This window comes from Rana temporaria, chromosome 6 (genome assembly GCF_905171775.1).
Source record: "Rana temporaria chromosome 6, aRanTem1.1, whole genome shotgun sequence".
NCBI lineage: Eukaryota > Metazoa > Chordata > Amphibia > Anura > Ranidae > Rana > Rana temporaria.
The window spans coordinates 149,987,726-150,009,733 of NC_053494.1; the positions used below are offsets into that span (position 1 = coordinate 149,987,726).

The following is a 22,008-nucleotide window of genomic DNA, read 5'->3' on the forward strand; positions in this document are numbered from 1 at the left end:
TTTTCATGTGACAACACTGAAGAAATTACACTTTGCTACAATGTAAGTGAGTGTACAGCTTGTATAACAGTGTAAATTTGCTGTCCCCTAAAAATAACTCAACACAGCTATTATTGTCTAAAGCCCCATACACACTCAGGGCCAGATTCTCATACATTCGCGCTGCTCCTGGGCAGCGTAATATATGAGATCTACGTTACACCGCCGCAGGTCTACATCCTGATTCTCAGAACACTTACCTGTAAACTTGCGGCGGTGTAGCGTTAGATTGCTCGTCGCAAGCCCGCCCAATTCAAATGGGGAGGGCACCATTTAAATTAGGCGCGCTCCCGCGCCGAGCGTACTGCGCATGCTCCGTCGGGTAAATTACCCGACGTGCATTGCGCTAAATGACGTCGCCCCGACGTCATTTGCCTAGATGTATACGTAAATGGCGTCCAGCGCCATTCACGGACGTCTTACGCAAACGACGTATTTTTTTTTTAATTCGACGCGGGAACGACGGCCATCGTTAACATTGGTTGCGCCTGCTAATTAGCAGGGGCAACCTTACGCGTCGGGTACGCTACGCAAACGACTTTAATTCGCTGCGTCGACCTCGCGTATGTTCGGGAATCGCCGTACTTACCTAATTTGCATAGACGACGGGGAAAAGCGACGATGCGACACCTAGCGGCGGGAAAAAAAATTACTTTTAAGATCTGACAGCGTAACAGCCTTACGCTTGTCAGATCTAATCGGTACCTATGCGCAACTGATTCTGAGAATCAGTCGCATAGATACCCGGGGCCAGATGAGGTGTTACGACGGCGCTAATGGTGTTGCGCCGTCGTAACGCCTTTGAGAATCTGGCCCATAGTTTTCCTGATGGTTTTCTCTTCAGGTTTACCAAAACCATCTAATATGAGGTCAAACCTTAAGCGTTTCAATTTGAATGCAATCAGGCAGGTCCTTGTACTACATGGTTTTGGTAAACCTGAAGAGAAAACCAGCAGGAAAACTGATAGTGTGTATGGGGCTTAAACCACTAGCAACAAAAGTGAGTACAAAGTGGCCAACTCATTTTAAATTCATTTTACTTGAGGGCTTTTTGGTTCCTTTGACCTACTTGCTGTAACCTGCCTGGTTATCCCGTCTAACACAAGTCTTCTACAAGTTTAATTTAGGTAAACACAAAAAAAGTCAAATGCATAGGTGTGAATCCAGCTTTAGTGATTTTTAAAGCAACCAGATGTCTACTCTTTACCAAACTCATTAAAAGATAAAGTATATTATAGTCATTTAAATATTCAGCTTAATTATTTTATAATATTTTCCTTTTTTTTATATATTTTTTGCCTGGCACGAATATGTTTGCCTTTAAAAATAGGCACAATTTCTATTTTAAGTCAAGAGGTTGAATGGAGACCCAAATACATACTATTTGTATTGTATATTTCCAATTTTTTTGAGGGGGGACATTATTTTATAAAAACACATAGAAACATCTATTCTGTCATCACTGTACAATAATCATCCACATAACATAAAAATGGAAAGGCAATGATAAAGTACTGCAGCAACATTTGTTGTATATCTAATGCCGCATACACACGGTCGTTTTTTTGTGATGGAAAAAAACATATTTTTTTCTCATGAAAAAAAACGACGTTTTTCAAACTTCATTTAAAAAAACGGCGTTGCCTACACACCATCGTTTCTTCAAAATGCTCTAGCAAAGCGCGGTTACGTTCAGCACGTACGGCTGGACTCTGTTACATTCAAGCTCGCGTCATAACTTGCTTCTGAGCATGCGCGGGTTTAAAAACATAGTTTTAGCCTACACACAGTCATTTTTTATGACACAAAAAACGACGTTTTGAAAAACGACATACAAAATTGAAGCATGTTCGAATTTTTTTTTTGTCGTTTTTTCAGAAGACATAAAACAACGTTTTCCCAACACACGGTCATTTTAAATGACGTTTTTAAAAATGTTGGTTTTTTTTCATCACAAAAAACGACCATGTGTACGCGGCATAAGGGTTATGTACATAATCTACAGTTAAAATGTCTCTCCATGAAAGAAAATATTATTTTATAAGTTCTATGCTATTACTGCTTACAAAGTCAGATGTCTGTTATTGCCAGCACAAATGTCAAACAACTTCATACTATGGCCCCATCTGTACACATGCTGTAAGAATCACAGTCTTCTAATTTCATTGTGTACTCAGCTGAAATAAACCTTGTATATAAAGATCATACCCAGCATGATGGCCTTACTGAACTGATATATCAAACAGATGTTTTCCCTAGAAATCTGCTATGGTCAGCATTTTCTGCTAAATATTAGAAGCTAGGAATTTATTGTTTTTATACATTAGTTTAAAGCATAGCTTCCAACTGTCCCCGATTTCATGGGACTGTCCCTGATTTGGAGCAATGTCCCTCTGTCCCTGATTACTCCTCTTTGGCCCTCATTGTGGTCCGACCTATATAGATGTATATAAAATGCACTTTTTATCTATCAAAAAGTGTTTTCCAGCACTAAACCTTTCATCTGATTTCTAAATTGCTGCATTTGTAAATAAGAAAACCCAATATAAAAGGAATATATAAAAAAAGCTCTTGTGGGTTTAACCAATCTTGTTTTTTTGTACAATTTTCCTTTAAGGGGCATGACAAGGGGCGTGTCCTATGCCTGCATACTTTTGCTGATAGGTGTCCCTCATTCCCATCTCAAAAAGTTGGGAGGTATGGTTTAAAAGCAAATCCTTGTATCCTTTAAAGACCACGTTTACCTTTTTTTTCTAAAATGCAACTTCCCTATGTACCAATACACCACTGAAGAGGTTCTAAAGTCAGAAGGTTTTTTTTTTACCATAAAAAAATATATACATTATACTCACCTAGGTGGAAGATTGCACTACATAGCTGATAGATTTAAAGGAGATTGTGCAGTCAGATTGACCTGTATATGGCCAACTTACAGGAAGAAATAGAAAAGTGGGTGGAAACAAAAAGAGGTGGTATAGTAACGAGGGAGGTGTGGTCCACAGAAGTAAACACATCCTTTTCTGTGATGCGGTAATGTAGTGCATGATGGTATATTACGGTTCCTGCAAGGTCACATGATGATACAGGAAGTCAGCTCAGAAAGCCAGCGGCTCTGATAGGCTTTCCCAGTACAGCCCTTCAGCTCCCGGATGTCTTATCCTCAGAACATAGTGGGCTACGTCCCTTGGATAAGACTGACAGCTGTCTCAGCCAATCAGGTTCACTGATTCTGGTTATCAGTAACCTGATTGGCTGAAGCGTCATCGAGGGCGGCAGAAGACATCGAGGGACTGTGGAAGGAGGATGGCGAACCCCAGAAAGGTAAGTGCCGGGCAGGGGGGGGCAATCTGACTGGCAGCATTTTACAGGGCACAGTGGGGACAATTGATGTGGGGACAATTGATGTGGGCACAGTGGGGACAATTGATGTGGGGACAATTGATGTGGGCACAGTGGGGACAATTGATGTGGGCACAGTGGGGGACAATTGATGTGGGCACAGTGGGGACAATTGATGTGGGCACAGTGGGGACAATTGATGTGGGCACATTCGGGGACAATTGATGTGGGCACAGTGGTAACAATTGATGGCATGGCACAGTGGCTGCGTTTAATGGCACAGTGGCTGCGTTTGGCATGGCACAGTGGTGACAATTGATGGGCACAGTGGTGACAATTGATGGGCACAGTGATGACAATTGATGGCACAGTGGCTGCGTTTGGCATGGCACAGTGGCGAAAATTGATGTCACAGTGGCGACAATTGATGGCATGGCACAGTGGCTGCCTTTTATGGGCACAGTGGCTGCCTTTGATGGGCACAGTGAGGCCGCAATTGTCTTTTTTTTTTTTTTTTATTGTTTGCGCCCCCCCAAAAAATTTTGAGCACCAGCTGCCACTGGTCAGAGGCCACATTTGAGTCCCCCTTTAGCCCATAAGTTGACAACCACTGAGGTAGACCCTGATAATTACAGATAGACAAGTCATATAATAACATTTTTCTACCTGTTTTAATGGCTTCCTCTTGACACAATTGATGCCACCTATAAAAACCATGTTTGGCATTATAGGTTTTGGGTACTCAAAGATAAAGTCATATCTCATCAGCCATATAGAAGCTCGGCTGAAAAGATCTACAGATTTCACATCTCTTTTCAGAAACTCTGAGGCAACCTGAGCGTAGGGGGAATAAAGCATACGACATAGTACATAGTCAAATAATCGGACTAGAACATTCTTCACTCTCTGGCTGAAGTTCATATGGTCGGTGTAAGTTGTGAACAATCTGGGTATATAAGAAGGTGGGCTTGGTGATTGAGAAGCTTCTTCCTCCATGGCAGAAGGAGTCCCACGCATGAAGTTCACAGATGGAATAGAGAGGTGCTCAGCTACAATCTGACCACACGGAACAGCCGGGTCACTCAGCAGAACATCAAAGTTGGCTTCTTCCAAAGATTTAATAAGTGTTTCATTCTGCAGAAAAAGCTTGCAGGAAATCAATAGCCAGTTAGCTGAATTTGTAACTCTCTCATAAAACGTCTTTAACTTTTGAGGCACTGTTTTATATTCAAACGCTTCTTTGCTCACTTGTTTTACCTGAGCTTCCATAAATTCTTTGTTGGAAGGCAGATTATACGATTGCACTGGGAAGCCCAAATCATTAAGAAAAATATTAGGTTCAGGAACAACAACAACAACCTGATGTCCTTTGTGAGACAACTTCTCCACCATACCACGCATACTGAGCCAATGGCTTCCTTCTTGAGGTATCACTAACAGTTTCCCACTTTCAGCCTGTTTAATAGTTTCCAAAACAAAAAAGATTCCTATCGTCAAAGAGAGAAACATGTGAATCTGCATAATTGCAGTATATTCACAATTCAAGTCAACAACAGCAGATTCCTTAGTACAATAATCCAGGAATGAAGGCTTGTACTAGCAGCAACAAGTGTTCTTAGATCTGCAGAGATATTTAAACTCCAGACAAAACCTGTGATTTCTTAATTTTCACCTGTAATGCATCAAATAAAAAAAAATGTAAATACGGTTTATAGTATGTACAAAATTGGATCTGATAGAAAATGACAGAAAAATGCTGTAAAACTCCCGTAAAAGTGCTTAGAATCCCCCCCCAAAGAACAACAAAAAAAAACCCACAATGACTTAGCACACCCTAACACTAACATAGTGTAACAATCTATAACTACTAATACAGATCAGGTCTTACCGTGTAAGTAGGGTTGCCACCTGTCCGGAAATCACCTGGACAGTTCGGGTTTCAAACTGCCTGAAACCTGGACACATTATTCACACTGGACTCTGGCTTGCCGTTGTCTAAGCTGAGAGTGTCTGTTACACTCTTTCACACTGCCCAAAGCCAACACTAACAACCAGAGAGAGGGCTCGATCTTCTCCTCACCCTCCCGCCCCTACCCCTCTGTGTCTGCCTACATTCCAATCCCCGGTGCTGTGCCTCAGAAAAGGAAAATGTGGGTTGAAAATTTGAAGTCCAGCAGCCTCACATATGTCTGGATGAGGGGTGCTGACTGCCAAGGGGTGAGTGAGCTCACCATCCATTCCTGTCTGTGACTGAAGTCTCCCCCCTTCTCTCTCCTGCCTCTGAGTGAGTACACTAAGGTAAATCAGGGTTCTCAGAGAACCCCTTACATCAGAGTTACCCTTTACACCAGAGGCCACAGTGTTCCCCCTTACATCAGAGTCCTCTCCGTACATCAGAGTTCTCAGTGTAGAGCTGAAAAAAGTCTTGCGTCGACTTGATTCTGAGCATGCGTGGATTTTTAACCGATGGTTGTGCGTACTAACGATCGGTTTTGACCTATCGGTTAGCAATCCGTTGGTTAAATTTTAAAGCAAGTTGCCATTTTTTTAACCTAAGGTTAAATAACCTATGGGACCTACACACGATCGGTTTGGACCGATAAAAACGGTCCTTCAGACCATTGTCCTCTGGTTAACCTATCGTGTGTACGAGGCCTTAGGGTGGCTCCATTGCTCCTCCATAGAATGGAGCCACCCTATGACAGGAAATGTGTTACTGGCTGAATAAGCAGGTGAAAAAAAAAAAAAAAAAGAAAAGAGAGAAAATGAACACATTTAAGGATTTGTGAGCTGCAATATCTAAAATTTTTGGGGTTAAATACTGCTTTATTGACTTACTATTTCGTTTAAAGAGGGTTTACAATTTGAGTTTATACTCACTTTATCTCTATTATGCCTTGTACACACGATCGGAAAAATCCTATCGGAAATTCTGATCGTCTGTGTGGAACTCCGACGGAGAAAAAAAACACGCATGCTCAGAATCAAGTAGACGCATACTTGGAAGCATTGAACTTCATTTTTCTCGGCTCGTCGTAGTGTTTTACGTCACCGCGTTTTGGACGGGCGGAATTTGGTGTGACAGTGTGTATGCAAGACAGCTTCGACTGAATTCCGACGGAAAATTCCATCGGATTTTAACCCATCGGAAATTCCGATCGTGTGTACAGGGCATAAGTCTATAATTGGCAGTGCAGGAGAAAAGAATTTGAGTTACTGCACTTATCAAGGATACACTGTACAGTCAAATGTTATGTGCAGCAACAGTACAGGCGAGTTGGAGCACAGGTCCATGTTAGGAAAACAATAGATAATCACAATCTCCCTTACTCCAATCACAGAAAGCCTTGCATTCACGTCTGGCGCCTAATCCCCCCCCCCGCTGTCTTCTAGGGGACACACAGGTCCCAGAAGACAGTAGGGACCAGTGTGATCACGCAGCTTGGCTCGCGTAGTAGGGAACCAGGAAATTAAGCTGCAAGGCTTCACTTCCTGATTCCCTTGCCGAAGATGGCGGCGGCAGCACCCGAGAGCCGAGGGACAAATCTGCTTCGGGACCCGACATCGCGGGCGCCCAGGACAGGTAAGTGTCCATATATTGAAAGTCAGCAGCTGCAGTATTTGTAGCTGCTGACTTTTAATATTATTTTATTTGGTGGAACTCCGTTTTAATAAATGTATGAAATGTGGCTTTACACAATCTATGTTTTTACGCATGATAGCATCATCCCGGAGTTATGGAGTGACAGAGAGGAATTGATCCATTTTACTATTAAGCCCCTTTTGACCTTTATATAATAAAAAGGTCCATAAACACCAGTGAGGTTACCTGTGCAAATGGGTTACTTTTTGAACACAGTGATTCACAAGTTTTGAAATTGTGGATTAATGAAAGTGGAACACAACTGAGCTTTCAGATTTGGGTGGAGCAAAGTTGAAAATCCACATTATTGTTGATTTTTCTAATATTGAATGCGACATATTTATTTTAATAAGCGATTTTCAGGACACTTTATATGCACTTTAGGATTTTGACTATTTATCGTATGAACTGTGGTTTTGAGCACTTTTTGTTTCACATTAGGTTTATTAGGATTTATAATTTTTTTATACAGTTTATGATTGGGGGAAGATATATATGATTGGGGGAAGATATATGCATTTTATTTTATTTATGGTGGTAACATTTGCACTAAAACACTTTAAGTAGTATTTTTAGCACTTTATTGTTTAGAAAAAAGCACAGAGCAAGTAGAAGCGCTTCCTCATCTTTCTATCTTTATTGCTTTGTCCTGATAGTATAACTAGAGGTAGCTGCTTAGTTAGCAGTATATATTCGTTTTTCTTTTATCTGTAGCACAGGTGTTTAATTGGTTTATTATTATTTTTTATCTGTGACTCAGATGTTTTGTTGGTGTATATTAACATGTTTGCTGATTTCAGAAGCAGCCAAACATGGGACAGGTAATTTATTTCTACACAGCAAAATACTAAATGTTTTTTTTCCCCTCACATTTCATATTCAAAATTCGCTAAGGCAAGGGTTTCTAACCTAAGGTCCATGAGGGTCAGATAAAAAAAAAAAAACATTTTCATTCAATATACAGCCCTCCCCCTTGTCGCAATAAATGATTTCCCATTGAAAAAAATGAAACAAAACGCACCCTGCCACCGCATATTGAGCCAACTCATTGTTGGCCCATGTTTATCATTTAGGCTGCATTCACACCTTTGCGTAGGCGATATGCGGCGTATTGCGTCGACATAAAATAGGCGTTTTGTCCCGCGATTTGCGGCGACAAAACGCGTAGTTTTTGAGCCTTGTTGTTTGCTGGAGGGGTGATTTTAACATTGTCGGCTATGCCCGAACGCCGAAGCCGCCCGAAAAAAAGGGTCCGGGACTTGTTTTGAGCTTCAGGCGTTTCGGCGTTCGGCGTGGAGATGTGAACCATCTCCATAGCCGACAATGTAAAATCACCCCTCCAGCGTATTGCAGGCTGCAATAGCGGCTGGTGGCGGGTGTGAAAACGCCTAGGTGTGAATGGAGCCTTAGATTTGTATCATTGTTCTCTACACAACCGTCATCTTGTGCACCCATAATAGTAAAGGCTCGTACACACGATAGGTTAAACCGATGAAAACGGTCTGATGGACCGTTTTCATCGGTCCAAGCCGATCGTGTGTGGGCGCCATAGGTTATTTAACCTTCGGTTAAAAAAAAGCAAACTTGTTTTAAAATTTAACCGATGGATTGCTAATCGATAGGTCAAAACCGATTGTTAGTATGCAAAACCATCGGTTAAAAACCTGCGCATGCTCAGAATCAAGTCGACGCATGCTTGGAAGCATTTACCTTCGTTTTTTTCAGCATGTCGCTGTGTTTTACGTCACCGCGTTCTGACACGATCGTTTTTTTAACTGATGGTGTGTAGGCGCGACGAACCATCAGTCAGCTTCATCGGTTAACCTAAGACAACGGTCCTTTAGACCGTTTTCATCGGATGGACTGATCGTGTGTACGAGGCTTAAGAGCTAATTCTAGTAGTAGTAATAGTAGATTTCAACAGAATTATATTGTTTTGTTGAACTTGCACATGATGATTGTGTTTCATTTTTGTAATAAGTGGGCATTACTTTTTGTATGAAAATAAGAAAAATATTTTTTTGTTAAGATTGTTTACTTAAAACGTTGGGTATGTCAAGAATGTTTAAGACAATCGAATCTCAGTCAAAAAAATTACACATACAGTACTCACTGCATGCAAAGTTGTGTTTATGTGAATTTTTCTGGGGAGGCGTTCCATAGCTTTCATGAAATTCTTAAAGGAGGATGAGACTCAAAAAAGAAACACTGCTTTAAGGCAAGGGTCTCTTCTCAGTATGAGGGCTGCAATGTATATTTTACAAGTAATAGCCAAATATTACCATTAGGGTACTCCTTACATCTGGGCCCTGATCAGAGTCCCCTTTACATCAGAGTCCCTCTTACACAGCCCTTATAAAAGCTTCCCCTTATATTAGGGTTCCGATCAGAGTTCTCCTATACACTGGGGTCCCCATCAGAGTTTTTCTTACAACAAACTTGGCCTTAGCAGTATGCCCTTACATCAGGGTACCCCTCAAAGTCCCCCCCCCCTTACAGCAGGGTCTCAGTCAGAGTCCCTCTTACATTAGGGCCCCAATCAGAGTCCCTCTTACATTTGAGTCCACATCAGAGTTTCCCTTACATCAGGCTCCCTATTAGAGTCCCCCTTACATTAAGGTCGCCATAACTCCCCCTCTGCTGACCTCAATCAGTCAAATCTCATAGAGAGTCAGATGTTGCCTAAGGGCTGTATTTTGGAGACCTCTGCTCGAATGCATGTTTTTTTTTTTTTTACACTTTAATGTGCATTTGAAAGGCAGGGAGTTTTCCCCTGTGCAACGTTATACATTCAAATTTTAACATGCTCTACCATTGATTTCTATTGAAGGTGTGCTTTCTGGAAATTGTAGGTCAACCGCAGAAAGCAGAGATAGCCCTGCAGCTTGCGTAATCTGTGAAACATCCTCAACATTACAGAACAAGCTGAGCTGAATGTGGTTAACTGCTTCTAGCTATACCACGACCTACATTATTGAAAACCTTAGAGAAAATTGTAGCAAGCAGGATTTTGTAATGTATAGGTGAACACTGTACTGGTGAAACAGTGGTACCGTACTCGGATTAAAACAAAAAGGCGTTCAGAGGACATAAGTATCATTAGTCAACTGCCTTGATTATGAAAAATGGGAACATGTTTTCAGCTGTGCAAAGCACCCTTTGAGGGAACTTTAAGGGCTTGTTCGCACTGTTGCGCTATCATGCGTTAAAATGTGTGTTACTTCAATGCACAGCAATGACTGCAGCAGACCCTCATTACTAAAGTCTCCCTGGCCTGTTAGCTATACATTAGTAAGCTGTACTTACTGTGCTCTTCTGTCTCCTCCTTGTTTGACTGAACTCTGCACTAAACTATACTGAACATTTAAAGGCATAGGGCTCAGTAAAGATCAAGAGACAGCACTATCAACAAATCAGCTTTGAGTGCAGGCAAGTCTGTATAGAGGCAGCCTTAGGGAGCATAGCAAAATCTGCAGAACTTTTCCTCCTGTACTAGTAAAGGCAAGAAGCAACAACTTCTCTATATTGCTCAATAGGTAAAATTTTCCAGGAAAAGATCCCCTGTCCCTTCTCCGTTCCCCTCCCAAATCTCTCCAGCTTCACACACCCAGCTTCCTCTCCCCTTTCTACAGCCTGGGAATATATAGGCATTATGCAGACTTTTGTCCGATTCGACCTATACAATGGCCATCAATATGTCTTTACCCTTGCCTTCACATCATAAAATCAATAAATAGTATTTTATTAGTACAGTACCTGGCATATAACTGGAGAAAATTGGACAAAACAATGGAAGAAAATTTTAATTTGAAGGTCTGTAATGTATTTCTACATTATGACATCATAATATAGACTGTAGCACTGTATGCATGTTAGTCAGAGCTCCATTCATGCAGCCTTAAAACAAGGGAACTGGTTTCCTCTTTTTGATAAAAAAAAAACATAAAGCAATTGCAAGTCGAAAAAAAAAAAGGTTCTTATAATATAAAAATATATAAACAAATAATATATATATATAATTGTAAAAAAAAAAGCTAAGCAATAACAGTCATTATCTGCCTGTTATTTTTTACAAGAGCTAAAAGTAACGGTCACTTGGATTAAGCAAATGATTGTTACAATAGGTTAGACGTGCATCTCCTTTATCTTCTTTTGATACTCTTTTGATACTCTTCACCTATTGGAATCTACCCTGAAAAACCCTGCACCTCACCCTGGAGAGTTTGCATTACACGTCAATACGCGTAGACGCATTGACACACAAGGCAAACACGGCAAACACGTGTGCAATTAAATCTCATTGAACTTTCTACATAAGTCAGCTAAACACAAACCTCCCAACTTTTTGAGACGGGAACAAAGGACACCTATTAGCAACAGTAAGTCGCCATAGGACACACCCCCACCATGCCGCCTTAGAGGAGAACTAAACAAAAACACGTATAAGTTAAACCCAGTGTTTTTTTAACAATACTAAAATTTACAAATTAAACAATTTAGAATTTGGATGAAAGGTTTAGCACTAGGAAACACTATTTGAAAGATAAATAACACATTTTATATAGAACTACGTACTGCAGATCAGACTAAAAAGTGGGACACATGAGGAGGAGGGAGGGACAGAGAGACTTTGTTTCAAATCAGGGACAGTCCCTCAAAAATCAGGGACAATTGAGAGCTATGCCCATCACTAAGCACCATTGATCATTCCCTAGTGAGTACCAGTGTTACTCCCTCAAGCCCCACCAATCACCAATGACCCCCCATCACTGACAACTGCCAGTGCATACGTCCAGCTATGGACACTCATGACAGGATTTCTTTTTCACAATGTCAATTCGGGAATTTTTACATCATAGCTGGTAATTGGTCTGTAAATGAAACAAAGCATATTGATTACTTTCATATATATATATATATATATATATATATATATATATATATATATATATATATATATATATAGTCTATTTCTTACATTTTTTTAACAGTGTGTTAATTTTTGAATAGTTATTCAGCTTACAAATTAAATAGTGTTGCTCTTATTTTACATTAAATGAGAAGTATGGGGTTTGTTTTTGTTTTTTTGGATTCATACTTACATAGGTGGATGCAGCATAGGTCCGATGCTGCATCTGTCCCCTGGCGCTTCTTCACTGAGAACCCAGTGATGGACACCGCCGATCGCTCGGTTCTCACAGCACCTCAAACAGAGAGCTGGTGACAGTCAGTCAGCAGCTCTCTCCTCTGCCCCCCCCCCCACACTCACTTGAGCACTGGGCTGTGCAGGGGTCGGGAGCGGCCAGCTCAGGCTCTCAGCGGCTCTCTGAGAGGCTGAGCCATGTGCCGGTCCAGGAATCTGGGCGGATCCCAACCCTGGACCGACTCTGTGACGTAAGCAGAGAGTTTACTTCAGCCCCCTCTGTTGAAAACAGGTCACAAAATAGTGCAAAACGAACTATACTCCTGTTATCCACAGGAGAGGTACAGCCATAGATAGACATGGAAGTGTCATGAATTTTTGAATCAGCTCCCACTGGAGGCAGAATAGTGGACCAGGCTTAGTCTTGCAGCTGGGAAGATTGGGGCAAAAGTCACAGAGTAGGTACAGAGTGCTTGGCGTGCATGAACCAGGTGCCAACTTAATGGGGGCGCCAAATTGTCTGCAGTGCTGACACTAGCTGGGATTTAGGAGGTTGAATCGGGCTGGACTGACCTGGCTGAGCTGCATTTGCACTACCTGCTGCTCTGTGAGCCCGCACTGCCGATCGCAGGGTAATCAGGATCCAGGCCCCGGGGATTCATCCTGCTCCCTTGCTGCCCTGAAGTCAGACCTGGACAGCGGGGGCAGCATTTGCTAGAACTGATTGGCTGTATTTTCCTCCTGCAGCTGCTGAAAGCCAGATCCAGTGGCTGCAAGAGGAAAATACAGTAGATGGTGACTGGTTCTAGTAAATGCCGCCCCTCCACCCCTCCTTTCCTCTTCGCCTGCTGCCTAGGTCCCCCCTGTCTTTTCTTTTCCCTGCGGTGCTGCCTGCCTGGGTCCCCCCTCTCACCTCTCCCACCGACTGCTGCAGTATGTGTTAGGATAGAGAGCGGGGGAAATATGTCATTTACCGGTCCCTTCTTTTTCTGTACTGATCACTCACTTTGTTTATTAAATAGTAAACTGTGTTGTTTACTATGGTTTGTGAATCAATGGGAAGCTGCTCTACACATGTGGGGGCAGGAGGTCACAGTACAAGGGGAGGCAGGAGAGGACACGACCAGCCTGGGACAGAGCTCTTTTATTCTATTCTATTCATTTATATTCTATTCTTTAATTTTCTGTTATATTCTATTTATATATTCTATTCAATTTTTTTTCTATTCTATTCCTAAAGTTTTTCCAATTTCTAAAGAGAATAAAATAGAAAGGATGATTAATCTTTTATATTTTATTCTCTTTAGAAATTGGAAAAACTTTTCAAATTAGAAACTTTTCGAATTAGGAAACGTTCCAAATTAGAAAACTTTTCTAATTGGAAAAATATTCCAATTTGAAAACGATTCGAATTCAAAAAACTATTTGAAATTGATTCGAAAACTATTCAAATTTCAAAAATTTGAATCAATTTTAATACGAATTAATGAAACTAATTCCGATAACAAATTAAACGGATTAAACTAATTTAATGACGTATTTGCTACCTTTTCGGGTTGTTTTTTGTTCTTTTATCGTTAAAGTTTTTCTAATGTACGTGGGTGCCCTCTGGTGTTCTTTTCAGCACAACCTGGTTATTGATTTTGAGACTGGTTTAGAGTATGTTTGCAAACCTAATACAACACAAGGGAGTTGAATTACTAAAGGCAAATAGGCTGTTCACTTTGCATGCGAGTAAGTCCCAGAATTTAATGAATGTAGTTCCTTTTGCAAAGAATATCCACGCAGGTGCATGGAAAAAAAAAATCCTTTTTCCTTGCACTTGATTCGATGATGGAAGTCAGCAGAGCTTCACCTCATTCACTAGGCTCTGGGGAAAATCCCCTTGCAAAGTGAACAGCCTATTTACCTGTGAACAGCCTATTTAATCAACCCCAATAAGAGGAAACTTTGAGGTCTTTTGTCTCTTATGGAGATGTTTTGCTTGTGAGGTGATCTGCTAGTAAATTATTTATATTTTCAAGATTTGGCTATATGGTTTTCTATAACTCCAAAATAAAATGCAAATGCAAACCTACAGGCCTGTTCACATCTTTAAATTAAGAGATAGCAATTCAACACCAGTATCTTTTTTTTTTCTGTTTAACCTCCCTGGCGGTATGATTCTTTCAGAAAAAAAGATGCTGAAAGCGGTACCATTATTTGCAAGGAAATTTGGAGTTTTATACTGTAGGCCTGTAATTCTTAGGAATAACTCACTTAAATCTGACCAAACAAGAGTATTGTAGGGATCCCGGGTATGACATTTTTTTAAAAACAAAATTATAAATTATAATATAATAAATAATTATAAATAATTATAACAAATAATAATATAATTCTAATAAAAATTATTCAATAATGTAATCAACCCAAAATCACTGAAATTTGCTCAGTTGCAGAATTGTCGCTGTCATTACTTTTATTTTTTTATGACGAATTTCCCCACAAATCGCTATCGCACAATTCTGCAAGTGATTATAATTTATTATCGCTGCTTTCTAGCTGCTCTAAAACCATTTTTGACATAAAGGGACACTTTTGGTTGCTATGGACAATCTACAGTTTGCAGGCAGAAAGAACAGTTTTTATTATATACTAGCTGAATACCCGGCGTTGCCCGGTCTTCCTATCTTAACCTTTTGGGGAGGAAAATCATAGTAATATAAATATACCCATCTTTTATATAAGGGTGTAGGTAAGGGTTAATTTAACTGTCATATATTTTTATTTGGCATATAAGTAATATGTGTACCAGGTATTATTGAAATATCTCCAGGCGTACAGAAGTTATGTGGGAACATACATTTCCCATTGATTTGCATGGGACTTTAAACAAAAACCCAGACCCTCACAAATGGGGGTAGTTAAGGGATAAATTAACTATCCTATAGTTTAAGTGGACATATAAGTAACATGTGACCAAGTGTTATCGAAATATCTACAGCCGTTTGGAAGTTATGAAGTAACATGTATTTCCCATAGAGTTGAATGAGACTTTAAAGGAAAACCCAGACCATGGCAAATGGGGGTGGGTAAGGGTTAAACCACCTATCCTATGTTTGTTGCTGACATATAAGTAACATGTGTGCCAAGTTTCATGTTAATATCTTTAGCCGTTTGGACGTGATGCTGGAACATGAAGTAACATGTATTTCCCATAGAGTTGAATGGGACTTTAAAGAAAAACCCCGACCATGGCAAATGGGGGTGGGTAAGGGTTAAACCACCTATCCTATGTTTGTTGCTGACATATAAGTAACATGTGTGCCAAGTTTCATGTCAATATCTTTAGCCGTTTGGACGTGATGCTGGAACATACATACATACATACATACATACATACATACATACACACACACACGTTGAGTTTTATATATATAGAAAAGTACATGTAGGGCACTGGGCAGACCACTAGGGACAAAGGGGGTGTGTATTTTTTACATACAGTACTGTAATCTATAAGATTACAGTATACTGTATGTATTGTGTTTGTTTACGTTTTTGAATTTGGCGCCGTTCTCCGCTCCCGTGCGTCGTAACGTCGCACGGGAACGGAGATCGGCGGCACAGGAGGACGCTGTGTGAATCGAGCGAGCACCCGCTCGCTCACACAGCGCGGTGGCATCGCTGGATCCAGGGACAAGGTAAGTAAACACTGTCTGTGGATCCTGCGAGGCAACCCCGAGTCTGACTCGGGGTTACCGATCGCAGCACAGAAATCTAACCTCGAGTCAGACTCGGGAACACCACCAGGAGGGTTAATGCATTGCTGGTCTTTATATAGGGCCCATTCACACCTTGGCATGCTGGATTGCATGCATTCTTTTCGCATTCAAATATTTTTAACACCAATAATTTCTACCTGGTTTAGATGCTTCTTCTTGGCACAGTTGATTCCTCCTATAAATACCATGTTTGGCATTAAAGGTCTTGGAAATTCAAAGGCAAAGTCATATCTTAATAGCCAGATTGAAGCCCGACTAAAAAGGTCCACCGCTGTGACGTCCCTGTGCAGAAAATTTGATGCCAGTTGGGCAAAAGGAGCATAGAAAATTCGGCACAAAATCAGCTCAGCATATCTCAACAGAAAGTTCTTTACTCTTTCTTTGAAGGTCATGTGGTCAGTGTACCCAGTGAAGAATCTTGGCACATAGGAAACTGGGCTGGGAGACTGGGTTGCTTCCTGGTCAACCCCAAATAAAGCCCCCCTCATGAAGAAAACAGTTGGAATAGATAAATGTTCTGCTAATATCTGTCCACATGGGAAAACCGGATCAGTCAACATAGCATCAAACTTAAATGTTTCCAAATCATTGATAAGAGTTTCATTGTAAAGAAGGCTCTGACATGCTGCTACACAATGATGTCTCATATTCATAATATTATGATACATATACATTGCTTTCTGTAAGCCTGTCCTCTCTCCAAACACTGTATCAGTATAGTCTTTTATCATTGATTCCATAAATTCTCTGGTGTAGGGAGCAGGAACAGTTCTCACTATGAATTGGTCTAAATTCTTGAAGTGAAAGTTAACATCGGGGACAACCAGAACACTCTCATGACCTCTGTGGGACAGATCCTCCACCAACTCTCGCATGCTGAGCCAATGGCTTCCATCTTGCGGTACAACTAGCAGCTTTCCACCTTCATTCAGTCTCAATGTCACCAAAAAAATAAGAAATCTAAGAACGTTGTAAAAACTCATGTCTGCCTTTGAGAAACCAAAAACTCATTACACGGCACTGTTTGCACTTATATGCACTCCGTAACTCCCTTGAATTCCTTATCAGCTATCACAAAATGAACTTTGCTTTTTTATTGAACTTTTTTAGATAACAAATGTTTCTCAATATCTGTCAGTCTTGCAGTTGGAAGCTAAATTGCTACATAGGCATTTCCACAAAGTTGAGAAAGTAGGTAGTAAGAGAAAAATGATTTAGATTACTTCATATTTGAACTTTCTCCCCAAACTCACATGCCTGAACAGACCGAGAAAGGCATTCAACTGTTTGAGGAAATGGAATTGTCCCTAGGTGAATAACCAGGATGATGGTTTTGAATGTTCTTGTTTTCTGTTCTAACAATTGTTAAAAATACAGGAAGTAAGGAGAACTTTTTGGGAAAAATAAGTTTACAGGGGCTGTAACTGTTCCTCACTCTAATCAAAATTTTTATATATATATATATATATATATATATATATATATATATATATATATATATATTGGCCTGAGTTGCACCTTAATTCACAAAGGCCTAGTGTGCTGGTTGGGAAATTCATCCCTGTTATTTACTGACAACAAATAATAACACAACCGTTATAAAACTAAGAAACACAGAATTTAAAGGCAGTAGCAAGCATTGCACCTACTTGAGTCAGAGGGTTTCTTCGAACACAATTGATGCCTCCTATAAAGATCATGTTTGGCATAACAGGTCTAGGAAATTCAAATACAAAGTCATATCTTAGAAGCCAAATGGAAGCTCTACTGAAAAGATCCATAACTGTGACATCCTTGTCCAAGTAGTCTGAAGCTAAACGGGCATAGGGAGCATAGAATAAGCGGCATACAATCTGGTCGATATAACTTATTATAAAGTTTTTCACTCTCTGGTGAAACTCCATATGGTCGGTGTACACAGTAAAGAATCTGGGAACATAAGAAGCTGGGACTGGAGACTGTGTTGCTTCCAGGTCTGCACCGAAGAAAGCCCCCCTTATGAAAGACACGGACGGTATAGAAAGATGTTCAGCAATGATTTCTCCACATGGGTAGACGGGGTCATTCAGCATAGCATCAAACTTGTAGTCTTCCAAATACTTGATAAGGGATTCATTTTGTAGTAAGTACTCACACTGAGTAACTACAAAACTGGTTATGTTTACTATTCTATCATACATAAACTTCACATCCTGCAGAACAGGCCGGAATTGAAATATATCATGACCAGTCTCCTTTACCATCGATTCCATGAACTCTTTGTTAAAGGGTACAGTAAAAGTTTTCACTGTGACATTATCCATCTTATTTACGTAAAAATGTACTTCAGGGACTACCATAACAATCTGGTGACCTCTTTGGGACAACTTCTCAACCACGCTACTCATGGCGAGCCAAAGACTTCCATCTTGTGGTATAACAAGCAACTTGTCACTTTCACATAGTCTAAATGCTGTGGAAAAAAGAAGAATTCCAATAAAACTGAAGCACATGACCCAGGTCCCCATGACTAGATCCAGAGGTTGCACAGAATGAATGTTACTGTAGCCTGAGCTGAAATCCTTTCAGAAATGAACTTTGAGTGCACATTGTATGGCACGAAAAAAAAAAAATCAAAAGCAAATGACCTTGAGACTTAGATAACAGAATGTTAGGTAAATGTGTATGGCACAAATATTTGAACATTTTGTGCACAAAGAATGCTGACACACAGTGTTAAAGGGGTTGTAAAGGATTTTTTTTCCTAAATAGCTTCCTTTACCTTAGTGCAGTCCTTCTTCACTTACCTCATCCTTCGATTTTGCTCTCAAATGTCCTTATTTCTTCTGAAAAATCCTCACTTCCTGTTCTTTTGTCTGTAACTCACCACTGTAATGCGAGGCTTTCTCCCTGGTGTGGAGAAAGCCTCTTGAGGGGGCGAGCAGGCAAGTCAGGACACTCTCTACTTTGCAGATAGAGAAAGGAGCTGTGTGTTAGTGGGCGTCCTGACACTCCTGCTCGCCCCTCCCCCCTCAAGAGGCTTTCTCCACACCAGGAAGAAAGCCTCGCATTACGGTGGTGAGTTACAGACAGAAGAACAGGAAGTGAGGATTTCTCAGAAGAAATAAGGACATTTAAACGCAAAATCGAAGGTTGAGGTAAGTGAAGGAGGACTGCATGTAAAGGAAGCTATTTAGGGAAAAAAATAATTCCTTTACAACCCCTTTAAGGCTGTGCAGAATGAGTGGTGACACCCAGTGGTAAGGATTTGTTAAAGCAACCACATAAGTATAGTGGGCCGGATTCAGAAAGAGATACGACGGATTCAGAAAGAGAACAACTCTCAGCCTGCAGTCAGTCAGTCAGTCAGTCAGTCAGTCAGTCAGTGTCAGAGGTGGAGTAGGGTGCTTCGGACCTTCCGTTACGAGCCTGCTCCCACCCAGACCTGACAGTCAGCTACTAGGCAGACTACCATTACCTGTCCTGCACAGGGAACAGCTACTAGGAACTACTGGGAACCAGGAATCCAGCTCTCTTCTCTCCTCGTGGACTCCTTCATTCGCCGCAGGTAAGACCCTGCCTCTCAGGGCCTACCATCCAGGGGAACCACTGACGGCCGTCCTTCTCAGGGCAGCCGTCACTCAGACCCCTCACTGCGGCTCTCTATTCCCCTCTTGGGCTCGGCATCCCCACTCGCACGGCTACCCACGATTGTGGTGGCCCCTAGACACCCCACCTGGGTGTATTCTCGGCGCTTCTCGGCGTTTTTTTACACGCCCGCGCCAGCCTGCTACTTTCCGCGGCCGCCGCGCCTCAGGAAAGTCCGCGGCTTCAGCCGCGGCCTACCGGCGCTCCGTCCGTTTTCTCCCTGCGCCTGCCACCAATAGTGCGGGTCTTTCTGATTATCGCCCCCGCACCCCCAGAGGTCCCCTCCACCCCCCTGCTAAGCAACCAGATTGGGGGAATCATTTTCTTACCAACCTGGTTGCCCCCCCAGCCTGGGTCCTGTATCTTTGCCTGGCGGCCATCTTGGTGCACCCCAGCAACAGTGACACCCAGCATCCCCCCCCCCTCTTTTTCCCCTCATTAAGTTCAGCAGTCTTTGACCCAGGGCTTGAAGCCGATCGCCTTTAGGGATCAGGAAGGAATTTTTTTCCCTGCCGCAGCACATTGGCCAGCTTGCCCAGGGTTTTTTTGCCTTCCTCTGGACCAAGGACTGCTGAGAGCGAGGATTCTCCGAATCCTCTCTCACCGATCACCCGCACCCCCGCCCACGGTGACTGGCAACAATGGTTAAATTGCGATACTCTGCGGAAACCATTTGGGGTCTGAGACAATTCGCAACAATATTACCTGCCGTCACCAAAAAAGCCTTAAAATCAGATCAACTTTTGAGAATCGATCGACGATCGATCATCAAAAATTTCAACCATTCAACACAGCTCAAGCACATATCATGTGCGTTGCTTAACACTAGATCAGCAGTTAAACACCGATCAGAAATCCATGATTTCTTACTACAAAACGATCTGGACTGCCTCTTCATTACAGAAAGTTGGCTGTCAGACGATTGCAACACCATTCTTGGAGAACTGGTACCAGCAAATTATCGTATCCTAACGGAAAATAGAATAGGGCAAAGAGGAGGAGGCCTGGCGGTGATTCATAAGTCTCATATTGCAATCACTAAACCGGTCCTTCAAAATCCTCTACCTTTTATGGAAACTCTTACGCTTCAACTTCAAGCTCACTCTCAGGAGACCGTTCACATTCTCCTCTGCTATAGGCCCCCTGGGCCCAAATCGCATTTGATTTCAGCATTAACGGAGTTCATATCCACTTACTCCCTTAACAGCAATCATCTTTTGCTGCTCGGGGATTTCAATTTGTGGGCCAACTCCTCACAGGATCCCATCGCGGATGCCTGCATCGACCACCTGGAAGGGTTAGGTCTTCAGCAACTTATATGCGGACCCACGCATGCTTCAGGTCACACTCTCGACCTAATTTTCAGACAAAATCTGAAAATAAACATTCTGGGTATTGAACCTTTGCCATGGACAGACCACCATGCAATTAGCTTCATAATTCCCAGAATTCCACTAGTCATGAAAGTACCCAAGCCGGTGACAATACACTGGGCTAGATCTCAGAGGAAGCTCCACTCGGAACTCTTCAGATCTACCCTGGGAAACCAAATTGGGGCTATTCCTCCTCAGCTAGCAGCCTCAGATACTTTGGATGCCATAAATGCAGCTCTGCTACAGTCAGCCGACTTAGCAGCACCAAAGCGCAAAGTCCGCAGCCGGGAAAAAAAGTCCAGCTGGTTCAATAACCAGCTGTCGCTATTGAAGCAAGAGCGCAGAAGGGCGGAAGCCGCCTGGATAAGAAGTCCTTCAGAAGACCGCCTCAACTTCTACAAAGCAGTAACTACACGATATCACAAGGAAATTTTCAAAGCCAAGAAACTTCACTTTTCCACGGTGATTAACAGCGCAATGAATCGCCCACGTGAACTCTTCAGGATGGTCACCCAGACCATGAATCCGGGATGTCTTGAAGTCCCCACTTCAGACACCCAAGAGTTCTGCAATGAACTATCGGATTTCTTCATCAACAAAATTGAAAAAATTCGGGTAAGTATTCGGCAAAACAATACTCCACTCAGCCCCCTCTTCAATCAAAACACCGACGGAACGCCTCTACAATCAACTAAGTTCACTTTGGAACCCATCTCCATTGATACCACAAAAAAATTCATTGGTGCGCTGCGCAACAGCACAGCACCCAATGACATCATTCCCACCAAGCTACTGAAGGAATGTGCCGACATCCTGGCGCCTCCGATCACACAGCTTATAAATCAGTCATTTAAGGAAGGCATAGTGCCTTCCCTGCTGAAAGAGGGCACAATCCTGCCGATCTTGAAAAAACCTAATTTGGATCCTATGGACCCAACTCACCGCCGTCCCATAACAGGTCTAAATGCTCTGTCCAAGATAATGGAGAAAGTGGTGGTAAATCAGCTGCAACAGCATCTAGATACCCACAACCTACTCGATCCATTTCAATCCGGGTTCCGTCCCGGACACGGGACA

The 22,008-nt window shown here is 41.9% G+C and overlaps 1 protein-coding gene across 9 annotated transcripts in view; it reads right to left on the bottom strand.

The window, feature by feature from the left end:
- Nucleotides 1–22,008, bottom strand: part of LOC120943901 (UDP-glucuronosyltransferase 1A1-like) — a 105,483-nt gene that overhangs the window by 18,570 nt on the left and 64,905 nt on the right. The window contains exons 1-3 of one of the 9 annotated variants that reach the window (XM_040357570.1): nucleotides 16,379–16,963; nucleotides 11,380–11,388; nucleotides 4,045–4,345 (exon numbers count right to left, since the gene is read on the bottom strand). The exons of 5 other annotated variants lie outside the window; for them this stretch is intronic. In XM_040357570.1, coding sequence (XP_040213504.1) covers nucleotides 4,045–4,345; nucleotides 11,380–11,388; nucleotides 16,379–16,914 — 846 coding nt within the window. In that variant the 5' untranslated portion in view covers nucleotides 16,915–16,963. Of the gene's footprint in view, nucleotides 1–4,044; nucleotides 5,051–10,327; nucleotides 10,432–11,379; nucleotides 11,389–16,068; nucleotides 16,964–17,580; nucleotides 18,496–22,008 lie in introns of those variants that run through there. 3 more of the 9 variants (XM_040357564.1, XM_040357563.1, XM_040357567.1) reach the window with 3 other exon arrangements.